Source organism: Arabidopsis thaliana, chromosome 2 (genome assembly GCF_000001735.4).
Source record: "Arabidopsis thaliana chromosome 2, partial sequence".
Classification (NCBI taxonomy): Eukaryota; Viridiplantae; Streptophyta; class Magnoliopsida; order Brassicales; family Brassicaceae; genus Arabidopsis; species Arabidopsis thaliana.
The window spans coordinates 965828-987090 of record NC_003071.7 but is presented as its reverse complement, the minus strand read 5'-3'; the positions used below and the strand labels follow the sequence as shown (position 1 = coordinate 987090).

Genomic DNA, 21263 nt, shown 5'->3' with positions numbered 1-21263 from the left:
TACACAAACCTAATAACAATACTTCGTAAAAGTACCTAAAACACCAAAAATATAATTAATAAAGTGTTTATCAACTGGTTTTGCTCAGAATGGTTTATACTTTATACTCTATAGAGTGCTTCAAATTTTCGATTCAAGTCTTTCAAAATGTCATTGTATAATAGTTTGTTGTGAATACATCGTACTTAGACATAACTTCCATCGTTACGGAACCAAACCACGTTTTAGTTTGATTTTGGTAAAACAATTATTCGCAAATTGGACTTGAATCATCTTGATATAGTCATTGACTTAGCACTAAAAGAGTTTCAGTATGTCTGGTCAATTCAACATTTTGACACAATCTATAAATATGTATATCACACACTGACGAATGTTCACAAACAACTCTTATCTATTTTAAATAAATTAAAAACAGAGAAACAAAAATGAAATTTGGAAAAGATTTTTCGTCAGAGTGGCAACAAGCTTACGTGGATTACAAGTATCTCAAAACCCTTGTCAAAGACATCAACCGCTTCAAACGCAAAACCAATCTTCACGGCGGTCAGATAAGCCTTTCGTCGACGGTGCTCGAGATTGAGGATGGAATAACGACGGCGACTATTCAGGTTAGTTCTACGGCGAGTCAACGGTACGAGACAACGTTTCTGATGACGGCTGAGAAAGGAGGAGAGTATGAATTGGTGTTTTTTCGGCGACTAGACGATGAATTCAACAAGGTGGAGAAATTCTATAGAGAGAAAGTGGATGAGGTGGTGAAAGAAGCGGCGGTGCTTAACAAACAGATGGATGCTTTGATCGCATTTCGGTTAAAGATGAAGGAAGAGAGTACAGTGGAGATGGCTCGCTTTGCCTTGCATGGAGTGGTTTCTCCGGCGGAGCTCGCCAAAAATCCATCTAGTAAGCGAAATATGAAATATTTTAACCTTTTACCAAAAAATTATATCAAATATTTGATAGAAATAAAGCGAAAATTTGATAATCTAAAAGCCCTGAAATAACATATGATAATAATAATAAAGATATCATCAAAATCTCCTAAAGATATCACTTTTTATGATTTTCATGTATTCATTTGTGTTTGAAATTCGAGACAAATATTTGACAAAAAATGTTTTTTTGCGAATAATGTAAATATTCATTGAAATTGAAATTGTTTAGACTTTACATGATTGAATAACCTATGAATTTTGTCACTTGGCAAAAAAAGATGAAAAACATGGAAGCAAAATCAAATTTTAGGTGTAAAACTCTCTATTAGAAAAACAGAAAAATATCAAATTTTAATATTTAGTCCATTGAAGCAATGAAGCTCACAATATCAGCTGAAGTGATAAACGATCTAAAAGTTAGAATATGAATCCTCCAGGACGAGAAGAAAATAATTCTTGTAACATCACAAAATATAAATGAAAACGAATTGATACTAAAAGTTTTATTTCCAAGTTCTAGCTTGTCCACCTCTATCAAAAGCTGATTAAACACACATAGTAAAGCCATATTTTTTTATAGTTATATTCAAATGAACAGTAACAATATATATCAAACTCGCCAAATTTTAAAATTGACCTTTTTTGTCTTCTGGTGTTAATTGTAGTGAAAGTTCATATGGAGGCCATAGAGGAAGGAGGTTCCAGTAGAGCTGGTAGAAGATCCGATGAAGATGACTATTACACAGACGAAGAAGATCACAATGATGTATTCTTCACACCAGCCAATAACTTGAGCAAGATGAAATCTTCAAGCTCGGCTTTTATCGAGGTTTTAGATAGCATCAAGATCAACAACACAAAGGAAGCTCTTCAGTCCAACACTAAAAGCGTTCTCAAAGTATCGAACCATACAGAGCTCAAATTCAGCAGAGATAATCTAAGGAAAATCGAGGAGAAGCTAATATGCGCATTTGTCGAGTTCCATAGGAAGCTTTGGTATCTCAAGAGCTATAGGTGCATGCGTATCTTTTTTATTCTCCGACTTGAGATAAATTAAAGAATTTTTTTTTTTTTGGATTTGAGTTTTGAATTATCAAAAATATATGCAGCTTCTTGAATGTGTTGGCGCTTTCGAAGATATTGACGAAGTATGATAAGGTTAGATGGTTAGAGAATATATATTTTTATTTCATTGTCTTTTGTATAAGGTTGGTTTTCATAAGTGAAAATGTATTCTATCAGATAACTTCGAGGGATGCTGCTAAGTCTTACATGAAAATGGTTGATAAATCTTGCCTTGGAAGCTCTGATGAGGTAAGCTAATTAGTTTAAATGTTGTAAATAATTTTATAGAGGAAAATATATATGTTACTTACTCGACTATATGAGATATGAAATATAAACAACATTCGATGAGATTTGATGAAAACACATTTTATCTTCTAAAATTCAACAGTGATAATTGTTGAGTCAACCCAAATTACTATAATATCAACTTATTAACCAGTTTCATAGCGTTTCTGTTTATTCTAATATTGATAATCTATTGCTCCTCTTTTGTCATAGGTTATGAAACTGATGGAGAATGTTGAAGCTACATTCATAAAGCAGTTCACGAATGGTAACAGAACGAAAGGAATGAACATCTTGCGACCAAAACCTAAAAGAGAGAGACACCGACTAACATTTTCCACAGGTATAAATCTTACTCTCTTAGGTACTTTTTTGCTCTTTCATGCTTTGCTTCTTAATGTTTTACACATTCTTATGAGAAATGATGTTTCAGGTTTCTTGGGTGGATGCATGTTTTCTCTCATAGTGGCTCTTGTGGCTATCGTGCGCACCCGAAACATTTTACAAGATGATGGCCAAAAACAATACATGAATACGATGTTCCCTCTTTATAGGTAGGCCTTATTATGCTTCAATCATATATATGCAGGGCCGGCCCAATAAATTATTGGACCCTGTGCTATGCTCCAAATTTCTTTACCTAAAACTCTAAATATTTAAAAACTAGATCCTATTTTGCAATTATTTGAACATTTGGACCCTAAAATATAAAGAAAAACTGAATAAAGAAGTGGGACCCGGTGCACTAGCACACTCAGCACCTCCCAAGAGCCGGGCATGTATATATGTTTGCGTTTACACTTAGTACGTATTCTTTCTTAATGAATTCACCACTTTAAACATGTTAAACACATCAGATTTGTTAAAAGTATAGTAAAAGTTAAACACAATTGAAAAGTTCTCTTTTCTCGTTTTTTTCACTCATCTAAACGCAAACGCAGAAATTACATTTGAAATAATCCACACTTTACTTGGCTAATGTTTGTTTGGTTTTTTTATTTGTTCTTGCAGCTTGTTCGGGTTTATTATGTTACACATGACTATGTATGCTGCTAATATTTATTTTTGGAGGCAGTATCGAGTAAATTATTCCTTCATATTTGGTTTCAAACAAGGAACTGAACTTGGCTACAAACAAGTTCTCTTTGTGGGATTCAGCATTGGCGCGCTTGCTCTTCTTTGTGTTCTTGCCAATCTTGACATGGAAACAGACCCCAAAACCAAAGATTACCAAGCATTAACCGAACTTCTTCCTCTTTTCCTCCTCATTGTAAGTCCACAAATCCAATATCAGCTCTTGAATGCAAAATACTTATAGTGATTCCACGATAATGCATGACATCATAACTTTGTGATGTAAATAATTAGGCTATGTTCGTAGTTCTAGTCGTACCATTCAACATCTTCTATCGATCGAGTCGCTTCTTCTTCCTCACTACCTTATTTCATATGCTTGCTGCTCCTCTTTACAAGGTAAATCGTCAAAACTCAATTGAATCGTAAATGAACATGAAATATTTTTACAAACATATTACTATTGCTTTCTTCATGCAGGTGACATTACCCGATTTCTTCTTGGCAGATCAGTTATGTAGCCAAGCGCAAACTCTTCGAAGCATCGAGTTCTACATATGTTACTATGGTTGGGGAGATTTCAAACAAAGAAAAAACACTTGTAAAGATTCACAAGTCTTCAATACTTTCCTATTCATTGTTTCTGCTTTCCCATTTTTTTCTCGCTTCCTTCAGGTACAATATATTGATCTCTACTAACTCAATAATTATAATTTGGTTGTTCAATAAAAAAAGAATTTCTGACATTTTATGTGTAGTGTATGAGGCGGATGCTTGAAGAGAAAAACATAGAACAAGGGTATAACGGTTTCAAGTACATTGTGATAGTAGTTGCTGTTTGCTTAGGGATGGCTTATGAAGTGGATGACGAAAAAGATCGTCAAATTATTTGGAGATTGTTAGGTGGTATTACCTCGGCTATGGCAGTGGTTTTCTGTACATATTGGGACTTGGTTTATGATTGGGGACTTCTTAACCGAACATCCAAGAATCCATGGTTACGCGATAATCTTCTCATCCCACACAAGGAAGTATACGTCCTTGCAATGGTGAGTGATAATATTAGTACGATTTTGCGATGGACCACCTGGCATGGGTGTGGTCGGTGCTTAGCCAAGTCTTGGTATCACCTCGTTCTGCTTAGACCACAACACCCTAGCTAGGCAGTAAGTACTAGTTTAAAAAAGTTTTAAGAAAAGTAACTGATATTTAAACTAAACGTAGATCTTAAACGTGGTGCTGAGATTTGCGTGGATGCAAACTGTGTTAGATTTCAAATTCGAGTCTATACACACACAAACAGTGGTCGCAGTCGTGGCAAGTCTTGAGATTATTCGTCGTGGAATATGGAATTTCTTCAGGTTACTACTACGTACTATACATTAAATGACTCGTTTTTCTTAATGATACTATATTCGAGACTTTTCAATCGCATTTAATAAAACTAATCATGGTACGTAAAAAACAGGTTAGAGAACGAACATTTAAACAATGTCGGTAAGTACAGAGCTTTCAAGGCGGTTTCATTACCATTCAACTACGAAGTGGACCATTAAATGTTCGTTGAATAGAGATTGTAGCCATCCTTGCTTGCTCTTCGTCGTTATCTAATCAGCTTTAGCTGATAATGATATTATCCCATGTATATATGACAAGGACAATAGTCAAGTCTACTGTCTCACAAATGGTCAACAAAATTCAACCATTCTATATTTGTAGTCGTGTTAATAATTTAATATTTGTTTGTTCGTAATATTCATATAATTTTTCTCCTTCTTTTTCTGCACCATACACTTTACTTTTTCTCTTTGTCGTCGTGTACTGAAATAACTTTTTATCTTCTTTCTTTTCGGTTCTTTTATATCATGTACTTGAAAAGAGAATCCCAAAGTCATATAATAATACTACAAAAAAAAAGAGACGTGTAAAGTTGAGATTCACAAGGTACGGAATTATCTTTAACATGATTAAAGTGTTAGGGCATCATTATTGATAGTATCCTATCCAAAATTTTAGGGTAAGATTTGTGAAGAAAGAGCTCTTATATAAAAGTTTTTATGCTTATATTTAAGTTTTTTTTCACAAATTTTAAGCTAAGATTTGGTTAAGATACCACTAATAATGGTGGTCTTACAGATTCAATTTTTTTTTTTATTCCTTGCGTTAAAAGTGTAAATCAATTATTGGACAAAGAAGGTGGTAATAAATTAATGGGTTCATGAAAATCATGCTTGTATTGAAATAGTTTTCAAATAGTTATTGTTAGGTCCTTTGATACAATGAAGGCTGATATATATAAACGAATAATCATATTCAATATAATTTCCTTTCAAACTTTGTATATACTTTTTTTTGTATATAATTTTTTCATAAGCATAGAAATTAGAAAACTTTAAATGAATTCACTTTACTTTGTATACATCTTTACGAAAACAAATTACATAAATAATTAGAAACAACGAAAAAAACAAAACGTTTTTGGGGTCAACTTTATTCGTTAACTGAGTCAATTCTTTTGTTCTTTTTATCTATTATAAAAAATTCACATACTTTATAAAAACTTAAAATATATGGTTTTAAATATCCGAGTATGTTGGATTGTTAGGTATGGGATCCAATATCACTGAGTCTTTTAAAGTCGAAATCTTTGTCAATATGGGGTTTTTGTAGTGGGTCAGTTGGTTCGCCGGAGTGGTAACGAGGAAGGAAACTGGAAACTTCTCTCCTTATTTATCGTTTTATGGTGGTTCAACGCAAAATCATGGTTCCTATTTCTACCGGTAGAGTTGATAGGAGGTTCTGCTTTAGGTCAAGTTCTGCTTTGTTGAATTCTAGATAAGTCGAAAATGTAGATATCTAATAGAACACGAGTTCGATCGTTGGAAGGGAATAATTTATTAAATACTGGTCTCAACTCTACAAAATATATAATCTAGGCCCGAAATTTTCTTACTAGTAAAAATATATTTAATAACAAAGGTTTCATGTCACATATTCCAAATCAAAGTTGATGGCTATGTTGGCGTTGAATCTAAAAAGACACTAGAGAACTAGACTTGTCAACAAGACAATAAGAGTTGCGATTTAGCATATATAACCAACAATGTGACAATCCTACTATATTATTTGGGAAGTACATTTTAAATATAATCTTAATTTTTGTAATTAATTACATGACAATGCCATTAGAAAAATTTAATCAAAAACAAAATTTTTTAATGACATCATTAAGATTACCAAAATTATTTAACGACAATATTCATCTCTTAATTATAGGGCTTATTAGATTTAAAGACGGGTCATCAAAGATTTCCTAAACTGAAGCAAAATATACTGAATATTCAAATATCTATCTGTTATCAAATTATAAACAAATAAGTTCGTAAAACAATTTAATATCTTATATACGAAATCAATTAAATATTAATCACATAAATATTAGCACAAAAAAATATGGTACATTCGGGTCTATAGTAGTTTTGCAAGACTTTTTTGGTGGATTTGGGTAAAAGTGCATTCTGGTCATATGGTAGATTCCCTTATTAAATAAATATGGTGCACTCCTATGTTATTAGCTAAAATGTTTAGATTATAATTCAGAGTCATATCATAAATAAAATTAATATTAATAAAATAAATGGCTTTTTGGTAAGACGGATTTGGAGGGACGGGTTTTTGAATCAACATTAATAAAAAGGAAAATATAATTAATTCACCGTTTCAATACGGGTTAAATCTTTAATTTATAATTTTTTAATAACAATTAATATATATAAATACTTAATAATAATTATAAACTGTAAATATATAAATATTTTATAAAAATAAAATTTGCAAGTTTTAATATATATTACTTTTAAAAAATAAATCATCCCGCGGTATACCGTGGGTTAAAATCTAGTTATAGCATATATTTATGATGCTGCCAATATGATCCGAAAACCCGATTGTTCTTAGTAAAATTTGTCATTATAATAAAATATTATTTCTTTAATTTTAAAACAATTATTTTTTGGGTTAAGTCTCAATATTGTTGTTCAAATATTATTCATTTTTAAAAGATAAATTTGTTCAGGTAAGATTTTTGAGATTTACAGGCCAATTTAATGCTAGGGTGCGTCAATTAACCTCAAATAATAATAGAAACTAACGCAAGAGAGAAGTCGACATTGGTCACGAAAACCCGCAGCTGAGTCATGGCTCGACACGACTCACGAGAGTCTCCCAATCCAGCTCGGGGACAACTTTTCTAGTAGCAGCCAAAATTGGTATCTCCCATTGAAGCCTAACAATCAAAAAGGTTTTGGCATCCAAGGCAAAGCAAGTAAACGTTTGGAATGGAAACGTGTCCACCATAAAAAGAGGCTTTACTATAGTGATGAGATAACGAGTGCATACCAAACGTAAAGAGTAACGCACTAAATGAAAAAACAAACAAAACTCCATTTCAATAAATATAATGCATGAATGCGTCCATTCAACACATGCAAAAAGAATTAAGAAAACAAACGACAACGAAGAAGAGAAAGGGGACGACGCGGCGTGACTGGCTGTCCTTCAAATAGACAGAAAGTCAAAAACTATGAGAAATATAATTTTATTACTCAATAATAATGTCAAGTTAAAATTATATATGTTACAAGTTATATTGATCGTCCAATTAATAATAAGTCTTTCTATCTCAATATATAATTTCAGTTGATTTGAAAATAAAAATACTTGTTTGGAATTTTTACTTTGAAATCATCATAAGTTCTATTCAGTGGCTAAGTACTTTCAAGTTTCAACCAACATAAAGATCTTCAGAATTTAACGAAGTGGATCGTTCTTCTTAGATCGTAATCTTTGTGAATACTTAAACCATATTTTTGTCTATGGTAAACGAAAAAAGAAACATGCATGTGGTATATTGACTGGTGACTTCTTAAGTCCAAATAGATAGGTTCATGTTTGTAACTTCGATGTCACATAAGAATATGAAAAGCTGTAAAGCTAAGACCAGCCAGAGTAAGATCTTATCGTTTAGATTTGAGATCTTCAAGAAAAGATTTAGCATATACAAACAATAAACTAATCACAGTATATACGTACGAGCAGCTTCATAATTTGAGAAAGTCAAGTGGGGACTGTACATTTATAATTATTTTTATATCAACTAATGATTTAGATGGTACTGGTAGGACAAAATAAGATGTGAAATATTTAACTAACAAAATAAAATAAGCTATGAAATATGTGTAAGATAGGCGATATAATCGGTGCAGGAAAAACCGGACCAATGCAGACGATTTAGCCAATACTTTTAGGGATAATTTGCTAGATAATCTGTTTTTATATTATAGTTTGTTGAACTTTCATTTTCTTAACAAACAACTCTTTTTTTTTTTTTCAACGTAACAAGTTAGACATACCTATGTTGATACAAATTGTAGTTGTACTATTAATTAACAGAACGTTAAAAGTGTGTTATAGCTCACGTTTTAAGTTATTAATTATTGGTGGTATGAAAAATAATTTGATTTTTTTCATGTTTATTGATAACTTGCAAAAAATTGGATACTTTCACAAGTTGCATGATTTATTTCAAGCGTAACAAATATGTTTTGAGTGATATACAGTAATATAACAAATATAGCAACTAGTCTTGGAAACTTTCAAATTCTTTCAAAAATTCACAAATATGTTTGGAAACTTTCGCCTAAATGTTGAAAATCTTTTACAAACTTTTGGAAACTTTCAAGACTTGTTGATTTTCTTCACTATCAATTATCTAACTTTGATTCCTTTTCTTCAATTTCTTTCTATCTTAATGTTTCAAACTTATATATATGTCGTGACGAGCTGTGACGAGCTGTGATACAAACCACAAGTCCATAACCGGCCTTTGATGCACATGTCTTTTTGCCACCTCCACCTCCAAAAAAACTTAAGTCTACACGTAGAATAAAAGGCTGCTACATCACTCCAATTTATCTATCTCTATCTCTTTTATTTTATAATGTTAGAATAATTCAGATTGGTATGTCAATATTATAATATTATGAGCTGTACGTGTTCTATTCGGTTCCATCTATTGATGTCCGTCGTGGGACATTCCTCACGCGCTTTGGTTGCCCAATCTGAACACATTGGTAAATGTGTTTTCAACTATAAACCAACGAAGATTTGATGAAAAAGAAACTCGTTTTTATAACAAAGCTAAAATCAAGGAAAATTGACCCAATGAATTTTTTATTATATATTGTTGGACTGACCAGTCACTATTTTACCCATCTTAAAGACTTAAACTAAGTTTTGTTCTGTCTTCTCTTTCACTCTTCAGACAGACACAACAGTGAAACTAAAAAGATTAGATTTCTTCGGACAAAGATTTTCTCGAGATTGGAGAAAAATGAAGTTCGGGAAAGAGTTCTCGTCGCAAATGGTGCCGGAATGGCATGAAGCTTACATGGATTATGATTATCTCAAATCTCAACTTAAAGAAATCATCAAATTCAAACGCAAAACCAATCCTCACGGTCCTCATCATCATCATCATCACTTACTTCACAGGAAAATGACTCTTCACCGAGCATTCAGCGGTTTAATCTCCACATCACCGAAAAAAAAGAAACACCACGGACACGGCGGCGGACACGGTGGTGGTCATCAGATCGGACATTTCTCAGATTCCGATGATGACATCGAGGAGGGAATTAAGCATGTCACTGCGCCGATTCTAATAAACTCGGCGAGTCATGGTTACGAGACGACGTTTTTGATGGCGTCGGAGGAAGGAGGAGAGTACGAGACGGTGTTTTTCCGGCGACTAGACGATGAGTTCAATAAAGTTGAGAAGTTTTATAAAGAGAAAGTTGAAGAAGTTATGAAAGAAGCTGTGATGCTTGAGAAGCAAATGGATGCTTTAATTGCGTTTAGGGTTAAAGTTGAACATCCTGATGGTTGGCCTTGGGAGGAACGTACGGTGGAGATGACTCAATTAGCTTCTGATGTTGCTAATTCTGCGGCGGCCGTCGCTGCTTCTACTCCCGCCGGTGCTAGATCTAGTAAGTTCAAGTAAACCTACCTTTCCGGTTTGGTTGAACCGTCACTGTACACCGAGTCGTTGGATTGAAATTGATCTGTTTCTTTCTCCGGTTTTGTTGATCTGGTTTTATCGAACCGTAATGGCCAAACTGAAATTGATTTGTGTCTTTCTCTCGTTTGATTGATTTATCCGGTTTTACCAAACCGTAACCGTTACTGAATCGTTTAGTTGAAATTCTCTAGTTTTGTTGCACTCTCTCCGGTTCGATTATTAATTCTGGTTAAATCGAACGGTTAAATTGATTCTGTTGCAGATTTTCAGTATTTGGCACTATCCGGTTTGGTTAAACCGTAATTTGAAATTTGAAATTTTGGTTTGGTTGCAGTGAAAGTTGGAGCTCAAGCTCACATGGAAGCGATACAAGAAGGAGGATCAAGCAAAGCTGGTAAATCCTCTGACGAAGAAGATGATGATGATGCAGAGAAAGAAGAAGATAACGGTGTTTCCGGCGAAGTGTCCGGTGACGTGAGGAAGATGAAAGCTGGGAGACCACCTCCGATTGAGGTTTTGGATCGTGTCAAGTTTAACCATACGAAGGAAACGCCACGATCCACCATTAAAAGTGTTCTCCAGGCCTCGAATTTGACGGAGCTTAAATTTAGCAGAGAGAATCTGAGGAAAGTGGAGGCGAAACTCAGACGCGCCTTCGTTGAGTTTTACCAGAAGCTTCGGTTACTCAAAAGCTACAGGTACGTACTCGTATATGTTGTTGAATTGGATGATCAAAGCGGATTCATGGAGTTTTATGATTGATGGATTTGAGATTCGATGCAGCTTTTTGAATGAATTAGCGTTTTCGAAGATATTGAAGAAATATGATAAGGTAAAGATTTGGTTTGAGGTTTGAGAGGTTTTTGAATTTGGGGATTTTTTTGAAGTATGACTGAAAGGTGTTCGATGAAATTCCTCTGAAACAGATAACTTCAAGGCATGCTTCAAAGTCTTACATGAAAATGATTGATAACTCTTACCTTGGAAGCTCTGATGAGGTTACTAGACTCGTTGAGCGTGTTGAAGCTACGTTTATTAAGCATTTCTCCAATGCTAACAGATCAAAAGGAATGAACATCTTGAGACCCAAAGCTAAACGAGAGAGACATCGAATTACATTCTCCACAGGTGGACTTCATTTTACTACTTTATACTGATTTCGATTCTCCTTCAATTGCTAATGCAGAACTTGGTTTCAGGTTTCTTGGGTGGATGTTTGTTTTCTCTAGTAGTGGCTCTATTCGCAATCATACGAACACGAAACATTTTGCAGGAGGAAGGCCAGAAACAGTACATGAACACTATGTTCCCTCTTTACAGGTTTGACTATAATGTTTCTTCTGTTCTCATGAATATTTAAGGTGGAACTTAATGTTTTGATGCACTCTGCCTTCTTTGATCTTCGTACAGTTTGTTCGGGTTCGTCGTTCTGCACATACTTATGTATGCTGGTAACATATACTACTGGAGGCGGTATCGAGTGAATTACTCTTTCATATTTGGGTTCAAGCACGGTACTGAACTTGGTTATAGACAAGTTCTATTTGTGGGATTAAGCATTGGAGTCTTTGCACTTCTTTGTATTCTTGCCAATCTTGACATGGAGGTTGACCCCGAAACTAAAGATTATCAAGCATTAACCGAACTTCTTCCTCTTTTCCTGCTCACTGTAAGTCTATAAATCCAATATTCAGCTTTTAATGCGAAAATTAGCGATATGACAATAATAACGGAATGACTGTGTGATATAGGGTATGTTTGTAGTTCTAGTCTTACCATTCAACATCTTCTACCGGTCGAGTCGCTTCTTCTTCCTCACTTGCCTCTTTCACTGCCTTGCTGCTCCTCTATACAAGGTAGGAACAGAAACTGAACGTCTCATTGATGATTGATGATGAAAAATAAAAATTTGATCATTGTACTTCAACATATCCAAATCTTAATATTCGACTTCTCCTGCAGGTAACATTACCTGATTTCTTGGTGGGCGATCAGTTAACAAGTCAGGTGCAAGCTCTTCGAAGTATCCAGTTTTATATATGTCATTACGGTTGGGGAGATTACAAACATCGAATAAACACTTGCACAGAGTCAGATGCCTACAATGCTTTCTTATTCATTGTTGCTGTCATCCCATACGTCTCTCGTCTCCTTCAGGTACAAAGCTTGTTGAGTTCATACGAAATCCAACCATTCGAAACTCTCTTCATTCATATAATATTTGCTAAAGAACACTATATATTTGCAGTGCTTGAGGCGACTGTTTGAAGAGAAAAACCCAGAACAAGGATACAATGGCCTCAAGTACTTCTTGACTATAGTGGCTGTCTGCTTGAGGACGACTTACAGTGTCGACGAGGATAATCAATTTATATGGAGAATATTAGCTGGGATCTTCTCAGCTATTGCTGCCATTTTCTGTACTTACTGGGACTTAGTCTATGACTGGGGTCTTCTAAACAGAACATCTAAGAACCCTTGGCTCCGTGATAAACTCCTTGTCCCGCAGAAGAAAGTATACTTCATCGCGATGGTAAGCACAAACTATAGAGTAACACAACATTTGGAATCCTAGTGCAAAATTGATTCTTAACTTTAAAAACATATGCAGATCTTGAACATCTTGCTCAGGTTCGCGTGGCTGCAGACCGTGCTTGATTTCAATTTCTCCTTCATGCACAGACAGACGATGGTTGCTGTTGTTGCCAGTCTAGAGATTATCCGCCGTGGGATATGGAATTTCTTCAGGTGAGAAAACATAAGTTACTGCAACTTTTCTTCACCATGTATTAGCGCTATTTACTGTCACACAACATATGATATAACTTTCTTGGGGATTTGTTTATGCAAAAAAACAGGTTAGAGAATGAGCATTTGAACAATGTTGGGAAGTATCGAGCATTTAAGACGGTTCCATTACCGTTTAACTACGACGAGGATGACGATAAAGGCAACTAGTTTTCTCGGTTTCTAGTCTTAGATTCTGTAAAGACTGATTCATCCACAACGAGTAGGAGGAAGATGGACTAGACTAAAGCTGGTTCATTGAGATCAAGGAGATGTTTCACTCAGGATAACGGATATTCGCTAGATTAGCCATAGTAATTAGGGTCACTGATTTGCACTTAAAATTTGTTTCATTGAGAGAAACATGAAATTCATGGGCATCAACAAAGCAATGACTTAAAAACCAAATTCTCCCACAATAACAAAAGTAATAATCAGAAACATTCAAAGTATCAGAATAACTTAACCAAATAAATTCTAATAATCGCTCACTTTCCCTTGGTTTCTTCTTCTTCTTCCTTCTTCTTCGCCGCAGCGGCTGCCTCCTCCCCTTGTTCCAACTCCTTTAACGACTGAGTCCGCATCTCTTTCTGCATTGCTAGAAACGGTCCGTAGTAATCGACGTTAGTATACATACATGTAATCAGCTTCAATCTAGCATCTCGACAGTTCGTGCCGTCATCTTTCACTTCCCTACAATGATCAACTTCTATGAATGCATCTTTGCAATCACCTTTTTTCAAATACCGACTAAGCCAACACTCTTCACAATCTTCTTCCTCTTTCTCCTTGTTAGTCTCACTCAAATCATCATCAGAACTTACTGTTTTGGATTTGTTCGGATCTTCCGAAGCAGCAGATGAATCTCCTCCTTCATGATCCAAAGGGTCGTTACCGCTTTTTGGTTTGCTCTCAGAATTCTCAGCATTCGCATTCATAGAAGACATGGTTGTTTGATTTTAAAAGACGAAGTTAGGTTTGAGAGTCAAGAACACAAGTGGGAAGCTTAAAACCCCTCCTCTTAAACCCTTTAGTTATGTCGGCTTTTAAGTTTTAGGAAATAGTTTCGTTAAAACCTATTCTTGGAGAACAAGTGGTGGTATTCTTGGAGAACAATTTTTCTTTTATGGTATTTTAAGATTTTTTTAATTTTAAAAATGGTATTTTAAGATATTTTCTCTTTAATTATCTTATTACTTAAAATTATATACATTATTTTATAAAATTTTGACATTTGTAATTTTTTAAAGATTACTGTAGTAAAAATTTGACAGTCCTAATTAGAAGTAATTAAATTTTAACATGGTTTACTTTTTCTAATATTCACTTGTTACAATAGGGGTCAAAATATAACATTACAAAGTTTATGGTGTAAAAAGTAATAATGTAGAAGTGAAGATATTCAATTGAAATATAATTTTATTACAATTAAACCATGTCGTGGAGACATGTTCTGAAATAAAGTTATGAAGTCGGTGAGTGACTTTAGAGTCTCCCTCAAGAGCAATCAATGGATCAGAATTCGTACAGGAGAAGATCGTCTCCGATCAGAACCACTACCGGCGGTTCAAAGTCCGTTAATTTCTCCGAACTACTTCAAATGAAGTATCTCAGCTCCGGTACGATGAAGCTCACGAGAACCTTCACTACTTGCTTGATAGTCTTCTCTGTACTAGTAGCATTCTCAATGATCTTTCACCAACACCCATCTGATTCAAATCGGATTATGGGTTTCGCCGAAGCTAGAGTTCTCGACGCCGGAGTTTTCCCAAATGTTACTAACATCAGTATGTGTTCTTCCAAGTCAAAGTTTTGAGCTTTATTACTTTAGATCTCGTTCTTTACACTACGCATTTGCCTCTGTATGTCCATAGCTCTTGGTCGATTTCAATTTGAGATCTATACTCATAAAAATTGAGTCTTTGTCAGTCACAAGACTACTATTTTTGGTTTGATGTTGTTTTGGTGAAAAAGTGCTCTTTTGTTTTGGTCTCAGCTTAGACTGTTACATTCGTTTTTTCCGAGTTTTTTAGATTTTGTTCTGATTCTGTTTTGTTTTGTAGATTCTGATAAGCTTCTCGGAGGGCTACTTGCTTCTGGTTTTGATGAAGATTCTTGCCTTAGTAGGTACCAATCAGTTCATTACCGTAAACCTTCACCTTACAAGCCATCTTCTTATCTCATCTCTAAGCTTAGAAACTACGAAAAGCTTCACAAGCGATGTGGTCCGGGTACTGAATCTTACAAGAAAGCTCTAAAACAACTTGATCAAGAACATATTGATGGTGATGGTGAATGCAAATATGTTGTGTGGATTTCTTTTAGCGGCTTAGGGAACAGGATACTTTCTCTAGCCTCGGTTTTTCTTTACGCGCTTTTAACGGATAGAGTCTTGCTTGTTGACCGAGGGAAAGACATGGATGATCTCTTTTGCGAGCCGTTTCTCGGTATGTCGTGGTTGCTACCTTTAGATTTCCCTATGACTGATCAGTTTGATGGATTAAATCAAGAATCATCTCGTTGTTATGGATATATGGTGAAGAATCAGGTGATTGATACTGAGGGAACTTTGTCTCATCTTTATCTTCATCTTGTTCATGATTATGGAGATCATGATAAGATGTTCTTCTGTGAAGGAGACCAAACATTCATCGGGAAAGTCCCTTGGTTGATTGTTAAAACAGACAATTACTTTGTTCCATCTCTGTGGTTAATACCGGGTTTCGATGATGAACTAAACAAGCTATTCCCACAGAAAGCGACTGTCTTTCATCACTTAGGTAGGTATCTTTTTCACCCAACTAACCAAGTATGGGGCTTAGTCACTAGATACTACGAAGCTTACTTATCGCATGCGGATGAGAAGATTGGGATTCAAGTAAGAGTTTTCGATGAAGACCCGGGTCCATTTCAGCATGTGATGGATCAGATTTCATCTTGTACTCAAAAAGAGAAACTTCTACCTGAAGTAGACACACTAGTGGAGAGATCTCGCCATGTTAATACCCCCAAACACAAAGCCGTGCTTGTCACATCTTTGAACGCGGGTTACGCGGAGAACTTAAAGAGTATGTATTGGGAATATCCGACATCAACTGGAGAAATCATCGGTGTTCATCAGCCGAGCCAAGAAGGTTATCAGCAGACCGAAAAAAAGATGCATAATGGCAAAGCTCTTGCGGAAATGTATCTTTTGAGTTTGACAGATAATCTTGTGACAAGTGCTTGGTCTACATTTGGATATGTAGCTCAAGGTCTTGGAGGTTTAAAGCCTTGGATACTCTATAGACCCGAAAACCGTACAACTCCCGATCCTTCGTGTGGTCGGGCTATGTCGATGGAGCCTTGTTTCCACTCGCCTCCATTCTATGATTGTAAAGCGAAAACGGGTATTGACACGGGAACACTAGTTCCTCATGTGAGACATTGTGAGGATATCAGCTGGGGACTTAAGCTAGTATGATTTTTTGTGTGCCTTACTCTGTTTTTGATTATTTGATGTATCATGTAACTTCTTAAATTAGCTTTAATAAAGTCAATTTTTGTGCTTTTGACATTTTCTCTTAAAATAGATAAAACAAGAGCATAAAGGTTGAGTTTTTATTACCAAAGTCTCAGTTTTTTTTTGATGATCTTTTGCTTATTCTCTTACTCTTCCTATGTAACAAATGAGGAAAGTAAAAGGGAGAGATCAGATTTGATTTCTTTTTCCATTTTTGTTTAGATCTTAGGGTTTCTGAATAATGTATCCCTCCAGAAGAAGATTATCTCTTTCCAGAGCCATTGATCAACAACCGGAAGATCAATCAGGAGTCCAAGAAAAGAGTTGCAGATTCTTAGGAGCAATGAGAATCACAGAGATCTTAGCTTTGTTCATGGTTTTAGTCCCTGTCTCGCTAGTAATCGTAGCCATGTTTGGATATGATCAAGGAAATGGCTTTGTACAAGCATCTAGATTCATAACAATGGAACCAAATGTGACATCCTCATCAGATGATTCATCACTAGTGCAGAGAGATCAAGAACAAAAAGGTAAACTTACTTTCTTCTTTTTGTTTTGAAATGTTTCTAAATTTTTCTTTGAATGTTTCATCAGATTCTGTAGATATGTCTCTGCTTGGAGGGCTACTTGTATCTGGTTTCAAGAAAGAGTCTTGCTTGAGTAGATACCAATCTTACCTCTACCGTAAAGCTTCACCGTATAAACCTTCGTTGCATCTACTTTCGAAGCTTAGAGCTTACGAAGAGCTTCATAAAAGATGTGGACCGGGAACAAGACAGTATACCAATGCAGAAAGATTGCTTAAACAGAAACAAACAGGTGAGATGGAATCACAAGGATGCAAGTATGTTGTTTGGATGTCGTTTAGCGGATTAGGAAACAGGATTATCAGTATTGCTTCTGTGTTTCTGTATGCAATGTTGACAGATAGAGTCTTGCTTGTTGAAGGAGGGGAACAGTTCGCGGATTTATTCTGCGAACCGTTCCTCGATACCACTTGGTTACTACCGAAAGATTTCACCTTAGCTAGTCAGTTCAGTGGCTTTGGTCAAAACTCAGCTCACTGCCATGGAGATATGCTGAAGAGGAAACTGATTAATGAATCCTCTGTTTCGTCTCTGTCTCATCTCTATCTTCATCTAGCTCATGACTACAATGAGCACGACAAAATGTTCTTCTGTGAAGAAGATCAAAATCTCTTAAAGAATGTTCCTTGGTTGATCATGAGGACAAACAACTTCTTTGCACCGTCTCTTTTCTTGATTTCTTCTTTCGAAGAAGAGCTCGGTATGATGTTTCCCGAGAAAGGAACGGTTTTTCACCATTTAGGTCGTTACCTTTTCCATCCTTCAAATCAAGTCTGGGGACTAATCACAAGATACTATCAAGCTTACTTAGCCAAAGCTGATGAAAGGATTGGTCTTCAAATAAGAGTCTTTGATGAGAAATCCGGCGTATCTCCTCGAGTCACAAAGCAAATCATTTCGTGTGTTCAAAACGAGAATCTGTTACCGAGACTAAGCAAAGGTGAAGAACAATACAAGCAGCCATCAGAAGAAGAGTTGAAACTCAAATCTGTCTTGGTCACCTCTTTAACAACAGGATACTTTGAGATCTTGAAAACAATGTATTGGGAAAATCCAACTGTAACAAGAGATGTGATTGGAATACATCAGCCAAGTCATGAAGGACATCAACAAACAGAGAAGCTAATGCATAACAGGAAAGCTTGGGCAGAGATGTACTTACTCAGCTTAACGGATAAGTTGGTTATTAGTGCTTGGTCTACATTTGGTTATGTAGCTCAAGGACTTGGAGGATTAAGAGCTTGGATTCTGTATAAACAAGAGAATCAAACCAACCCAAATCCACCTTGCGGTAGAGCTATGTCACCAGATCCTTGTTTCCATGCTCCTCCTTACTATGATTGCAAAGCAAAGAAAGGAACTGACACTGGTAATGTTGTCCCGCATGTTAGACATTGTGAAGATATTAGCTGGGGACTTAAGCTTGTTGACAACTTTTAGATAATCAACATTGTAATGTTTCCTTTTTTTCTGAATGTTTCAGTTGATATTAAAAGATAGAAGAACCAAGCCATTTCCATTATTGTCTTTCACTAATGACTTCTTTTACTTAACCCTGTAATAGGCTCTGTTTTAGTGCGCTTAATCACTATTAGGCCCATATAATAATTTTCTTGTGTTTTTGTTTTCCCAACAGTAAGTGAGAAAAAGAGAAACTCAAAAGTTTTCTCAACTAACAACGGAAGAATAGGGCTTTGCTTGTTTGAGTGAATCTCTTAAACAGTGTCTCCTCATTTTAAGTAGGGAAGTTACATCAATGTCTATCTTCTTACACGCCTAACTTTGTTCTGTAACTCTTTTCTTTTTGTGTCCTAAAAACTCTTTATAAACACTAATCTACACTCCCTTAATCTCTCATCTATCCACTCACACACACACAAACCATGGCTTCTTCTTCTTCTTCTTCTTTATTATTTCCTTTCTTTCTTATTCTTTTTTCATGTTTAATCTCGGTTTCATCGTCAAGAAGATCATTAATCGACCGTACTCTTCCGAAAAACCTTCCGAGATCCGGTTTTCGATTGAGTCTTCGACATGTGGATTCCGGTAAAAACCTCACCAAGATCCAAAAGATTCAGAGAGGGATTAACCGTGGATTCCATAGATTAAACAGATTAGGAGCTGTAGCTGTTTTAGCTGTAGCCTCTAAGCCTGATGATACTAATAACATTAAAGCACCTACTCATGGAGGAAGCGGTGAGTTTCTTATGGAGTTGTCTATTGGAAACCCGGCGGTTAAATACTCTGCTATTGTTGATACCGGAAGTGACCTTATTTGGACTCAATGCAAGCCTTGCACTGAATGTTTTGATCAACCAACTCCGATTTTTGACCCGGAGAAATCTTCCTCTTACTCGAAAGTAGGATGCTCTTCTGGTCTTTGTAACGCATTGCCTCGATCAAACTGTAACGAAGATAAAGATGCTTGTGAGTATTTGTATACTTATGGAGATTACTCATCTACAAGAGGGCTCTTGGCCACGGAAACGTTCACTTTCGAGGACGAGAACTCGATTTCTGGTATCGGGTTTGGGTGTGGGGTTGAGAACGAAGGCGACGGGTTCTCTCAAGGGTCAGGTCTTGTAGGTCTTGGTCGCGGACCGCTCTCGCTTATTTCTCAGCTCAAAGAGACTAAGTTTTCTTATTGCTTGACCTCGATTGAGGATAGTGAAGCATCTAGCTCGTTGTTTATTGGATCTTTAGCCTCGGGTATCGTCAACAAAACAGGTGCAAGTTTAGATGGTGAAGTCACCAAAACGATGTCTTTGCTACGAAATCCAGATCAGCCTTCGTTCTATTACCTTGAGTTACAAGGCATCACCGTTGGAGCAAAACGCCTTTCTGTTGAAAAGTCTACTTTTGAACTAGCCGAAGATGGAACCGGAGGTATGATCATAGACTCAGGCACGACCATCACGTATCTCGAGGAGACCGCGTTTAAAGTGTTGAAAGAGGAGTTTACTTCTCGGATGAGTTTACCAGTAGATGACTCTGGATCCACGGGACTTGACTTGTGCTTCAAGTTACCTGATGCTGCCAAGAATATTGCTGTTCCTAAGATGATTTTTCATTTTAAAGGTGCTGATTTGGAGCTTCCCGGAGAGAACTACATGGTGGCGGATTCAAGCACCGGCGTTTTGTGTTTGGCCATGGGAAGTTCTAATGGGATGTCTATTTTCGGAAATGTTCAACAGCAGAATTTTAATGTACTTCATGATCTTGAGAAAGAAACGGTGTCGTTTGTTCCCACTGAATGTGGAAAATTGTAGATTTTTAATTTGTTTTTTTTTTCTTTTATTATAAATGAAATTTATACTTTGTGACAATGTCAAGTGCTTCAATAGTTTTATCCGAGTAAATTATATATCCGACTACATAGAAAATATTGGTTTACTGTTTTGCTGGTATGAAAAAACAGAAGTCTCTTTGCCACAAAAAGGAAAAAAAATCATTTTAATTTGCATATTGATGAACCTAACTAGACTAAAAATTAAGTAATTGTATATGTTTCCATGTGCCCGTGAAACCACAAAGATAATTATCATGTGCTTGGATTTTTTTGCCGCATCATGTGTGAGTTAAAGCTGGAAAAACTTCTAAATAAGGTAACATTTTGTAACAAAAAGTAGTCTATTTTTGATTATTAAAATCTATATAAATTGTTAACCATAGATTGGAGAATCTTCTAATTAATATATATATATTAATATTTACGTAACAAGAGTGGTAATTTGTTTTGGAAGGTCTTGTTCCACCATGAACAACTTTGATATAGACATTGATATGATGATTCAATATTAGAATTATTGACAATAATGAACACTAATTATTATTAAAATTATTAAACTTGGAAGCAAAGTAAAGGGGTTGGCTCAACTTCCAAGCAACTCGAGAGAGAAAGAGATGAAATGCATGCGTCATGCAATTTTTATCAATTTGGAATTATA

The 21263-nt window shown here is 35.6% G+C and overlaps 6 protein-coding genes and 1 long non-coding RNA gene across 10 annotated transcripts; 5 read left to right on the top strand and 2 right to left on the bottom strand.

Moving 5' to 3' along the window:
• Positions 1 to 334: 334 nt before the first annotated feature.
• AT2G03250 (EXS (ERD1/XPR1/SYG1) family protein) lies at positions 335 to 5157 on the top strand (the record flags this gene model as incomplete). 2 transcript variants are annotated; one of them, NM_001335174.1, is made up of 11 exons in its annotated part: positions 335 to 903; positions 1601 to 1949; positions 2045 to 2093; positions 2178 to 2249; positions 2502 to 2631; positions 2722 to 2842; positions 3300 to 3558; positions 3657 to 3761; positions 3843 to 4411; positions 4587 to 4723; positions 4831 to 5157. In NM_001335174.1, the coding sequence occupies 9 exons, from the start codon at positions 429 to 431 to the stop codon at positions 4059 to 4061; spliced, it is 1779 nt and encodes a 592-aa protein (NP_001323487.1). In that variant the 3' UTR covers positions 4062 to 4411; positions 4587 to 4723; positions 4831 to 5157. The 2 variants fall into 2 exon arrangements, with proteins under 2 accessions (NP_001323487.1, NP_001318190.1); NM_001335173.1 differs by having other exon boundaries at positions 429 to 903; positions 3843 to 4037; positions 4121 to 4723; positions 4831 to 5108.
• A 4032-nt stretch (positions 5158 to 9189) lies between these two features.
• AT2G04505 lies at positions 9190 to 9437 on the bottom strand. The gene has a single exon (NR_140012.1). It is a non-coding gene; the product is annotated as an other RNA (long non-coding RNA).
• Positions 9438 to 9559: 122 nt separating this feature from the next.
• Positions 9560 to 14335, top strand: AT2G03240 (EXS (ERD1/XPR1/SYG1) family protein). The gene is made up of 11 exons (NM_126375.6): positions 9560 to 10408; positions 10775 to 11138; positions 11224 to 11272; positions 11367 to 11568; positions 11640 to 11760; positions 11851 to 12109; positions 12192 to 12296; positions 12403 to 12597; positions 12689 to 12973; positions 13052 to 13188; positions 13299 to 14335. Exons 1-11 carry the CDS (start codon positions 9754 to 9756, stop codon positions 13396 to 13398), a joined length of 2472 nt encoding a protein of 823 aa, NP_178423.5. The 5' UTR covers positions 9560 to 9753; the 3' UTR covers positions 13399 to 14335.
• Positions 13716 to 14174, bottom strand: AT2G03230 (GCK domain-containing protein; the record flags this gene model as incomplete). Its single annotated transcript, NM_126374.1, has 1 exon — positions 13716 to 14174. One exon carries the CDS (start codon positions 14172 to 14174, stop codon positions 13716 to 13718), a length of 459 nt encoding a protein of 152 aa, NP_178422.1.
• A 339-nt stretch (positions 14336 to 14674) lies between the features above and the next one.
• On the top strand, positions 14675 to 16846 carry FT1 (fucosyltransferase 1). The gene is made up of 2 exons (NM_126373.3): positions 14675 to 15014; positions 15291 to 16846. The coding sequence occupies exons 1-2, from the start codon at positions 14738 to 14740 to the stop codon at positions 16688 to 16690; spliced, it is 1677 nt and encodes a 558-aa protein (NP_178421.1). The 5' UTR covers positions 14675 to 14737; the 3' UTR covers positions 16691 to 16846.
• A 12-nt stretch (positions 16847 to 16858) lies between these two features.
• FUT2 (fucosyltransferase 2) lies at positions 16859 to 18822 on the top strand (the record flags this gene model as incomplete). 3 transcript variants are annotated; one of them, NM_001335171.1, is made up of 2 exons in its annotated part: positions 16859 to 17259; positions 17324 to 18822. In NM_001335171.1, the coding sequence occupies 2 exons, from the start codon at positions 16971 to 16973 to the stop codon at positions 18754 to 18756; spliced, it is 1722 nt and encodes a 573-aa protein (NP_001325360.1). The 3 variants fall into 3 exon arrangements, with proteins under 3 accessions (NP_001325360.1, NP_001325359.1, NP_178420.1); NM_001335172.1 differs by having other exon boundaries at positions 16875 to 17259; positions 17333 to 18756; NM_126372.1 differs by having other exon boundaries at positions 17073 to 17259; positions 17324 to 18756.
• Positions 18823 to 19042: 220 nt separating this feature from the next.
• Positions 19043 to 20701, top strand: AT2G03200 (Eukaryotic aspartyl protease family protein). The gene has a single exon (NM_126371.3). The coding sequence runs from the start codon at positions 19200 to 19202 to the stop codon at positions 20583 to 20585; it is 1386 nt and encodes a 461-aa protein (NP_565298.2). The 5' UTR covers positions 19043 to 19199; the 3' UTR covers positions 20586 to 20701.
• Positions 20702 to 21263: the final 562 nt, after the last annotated feature.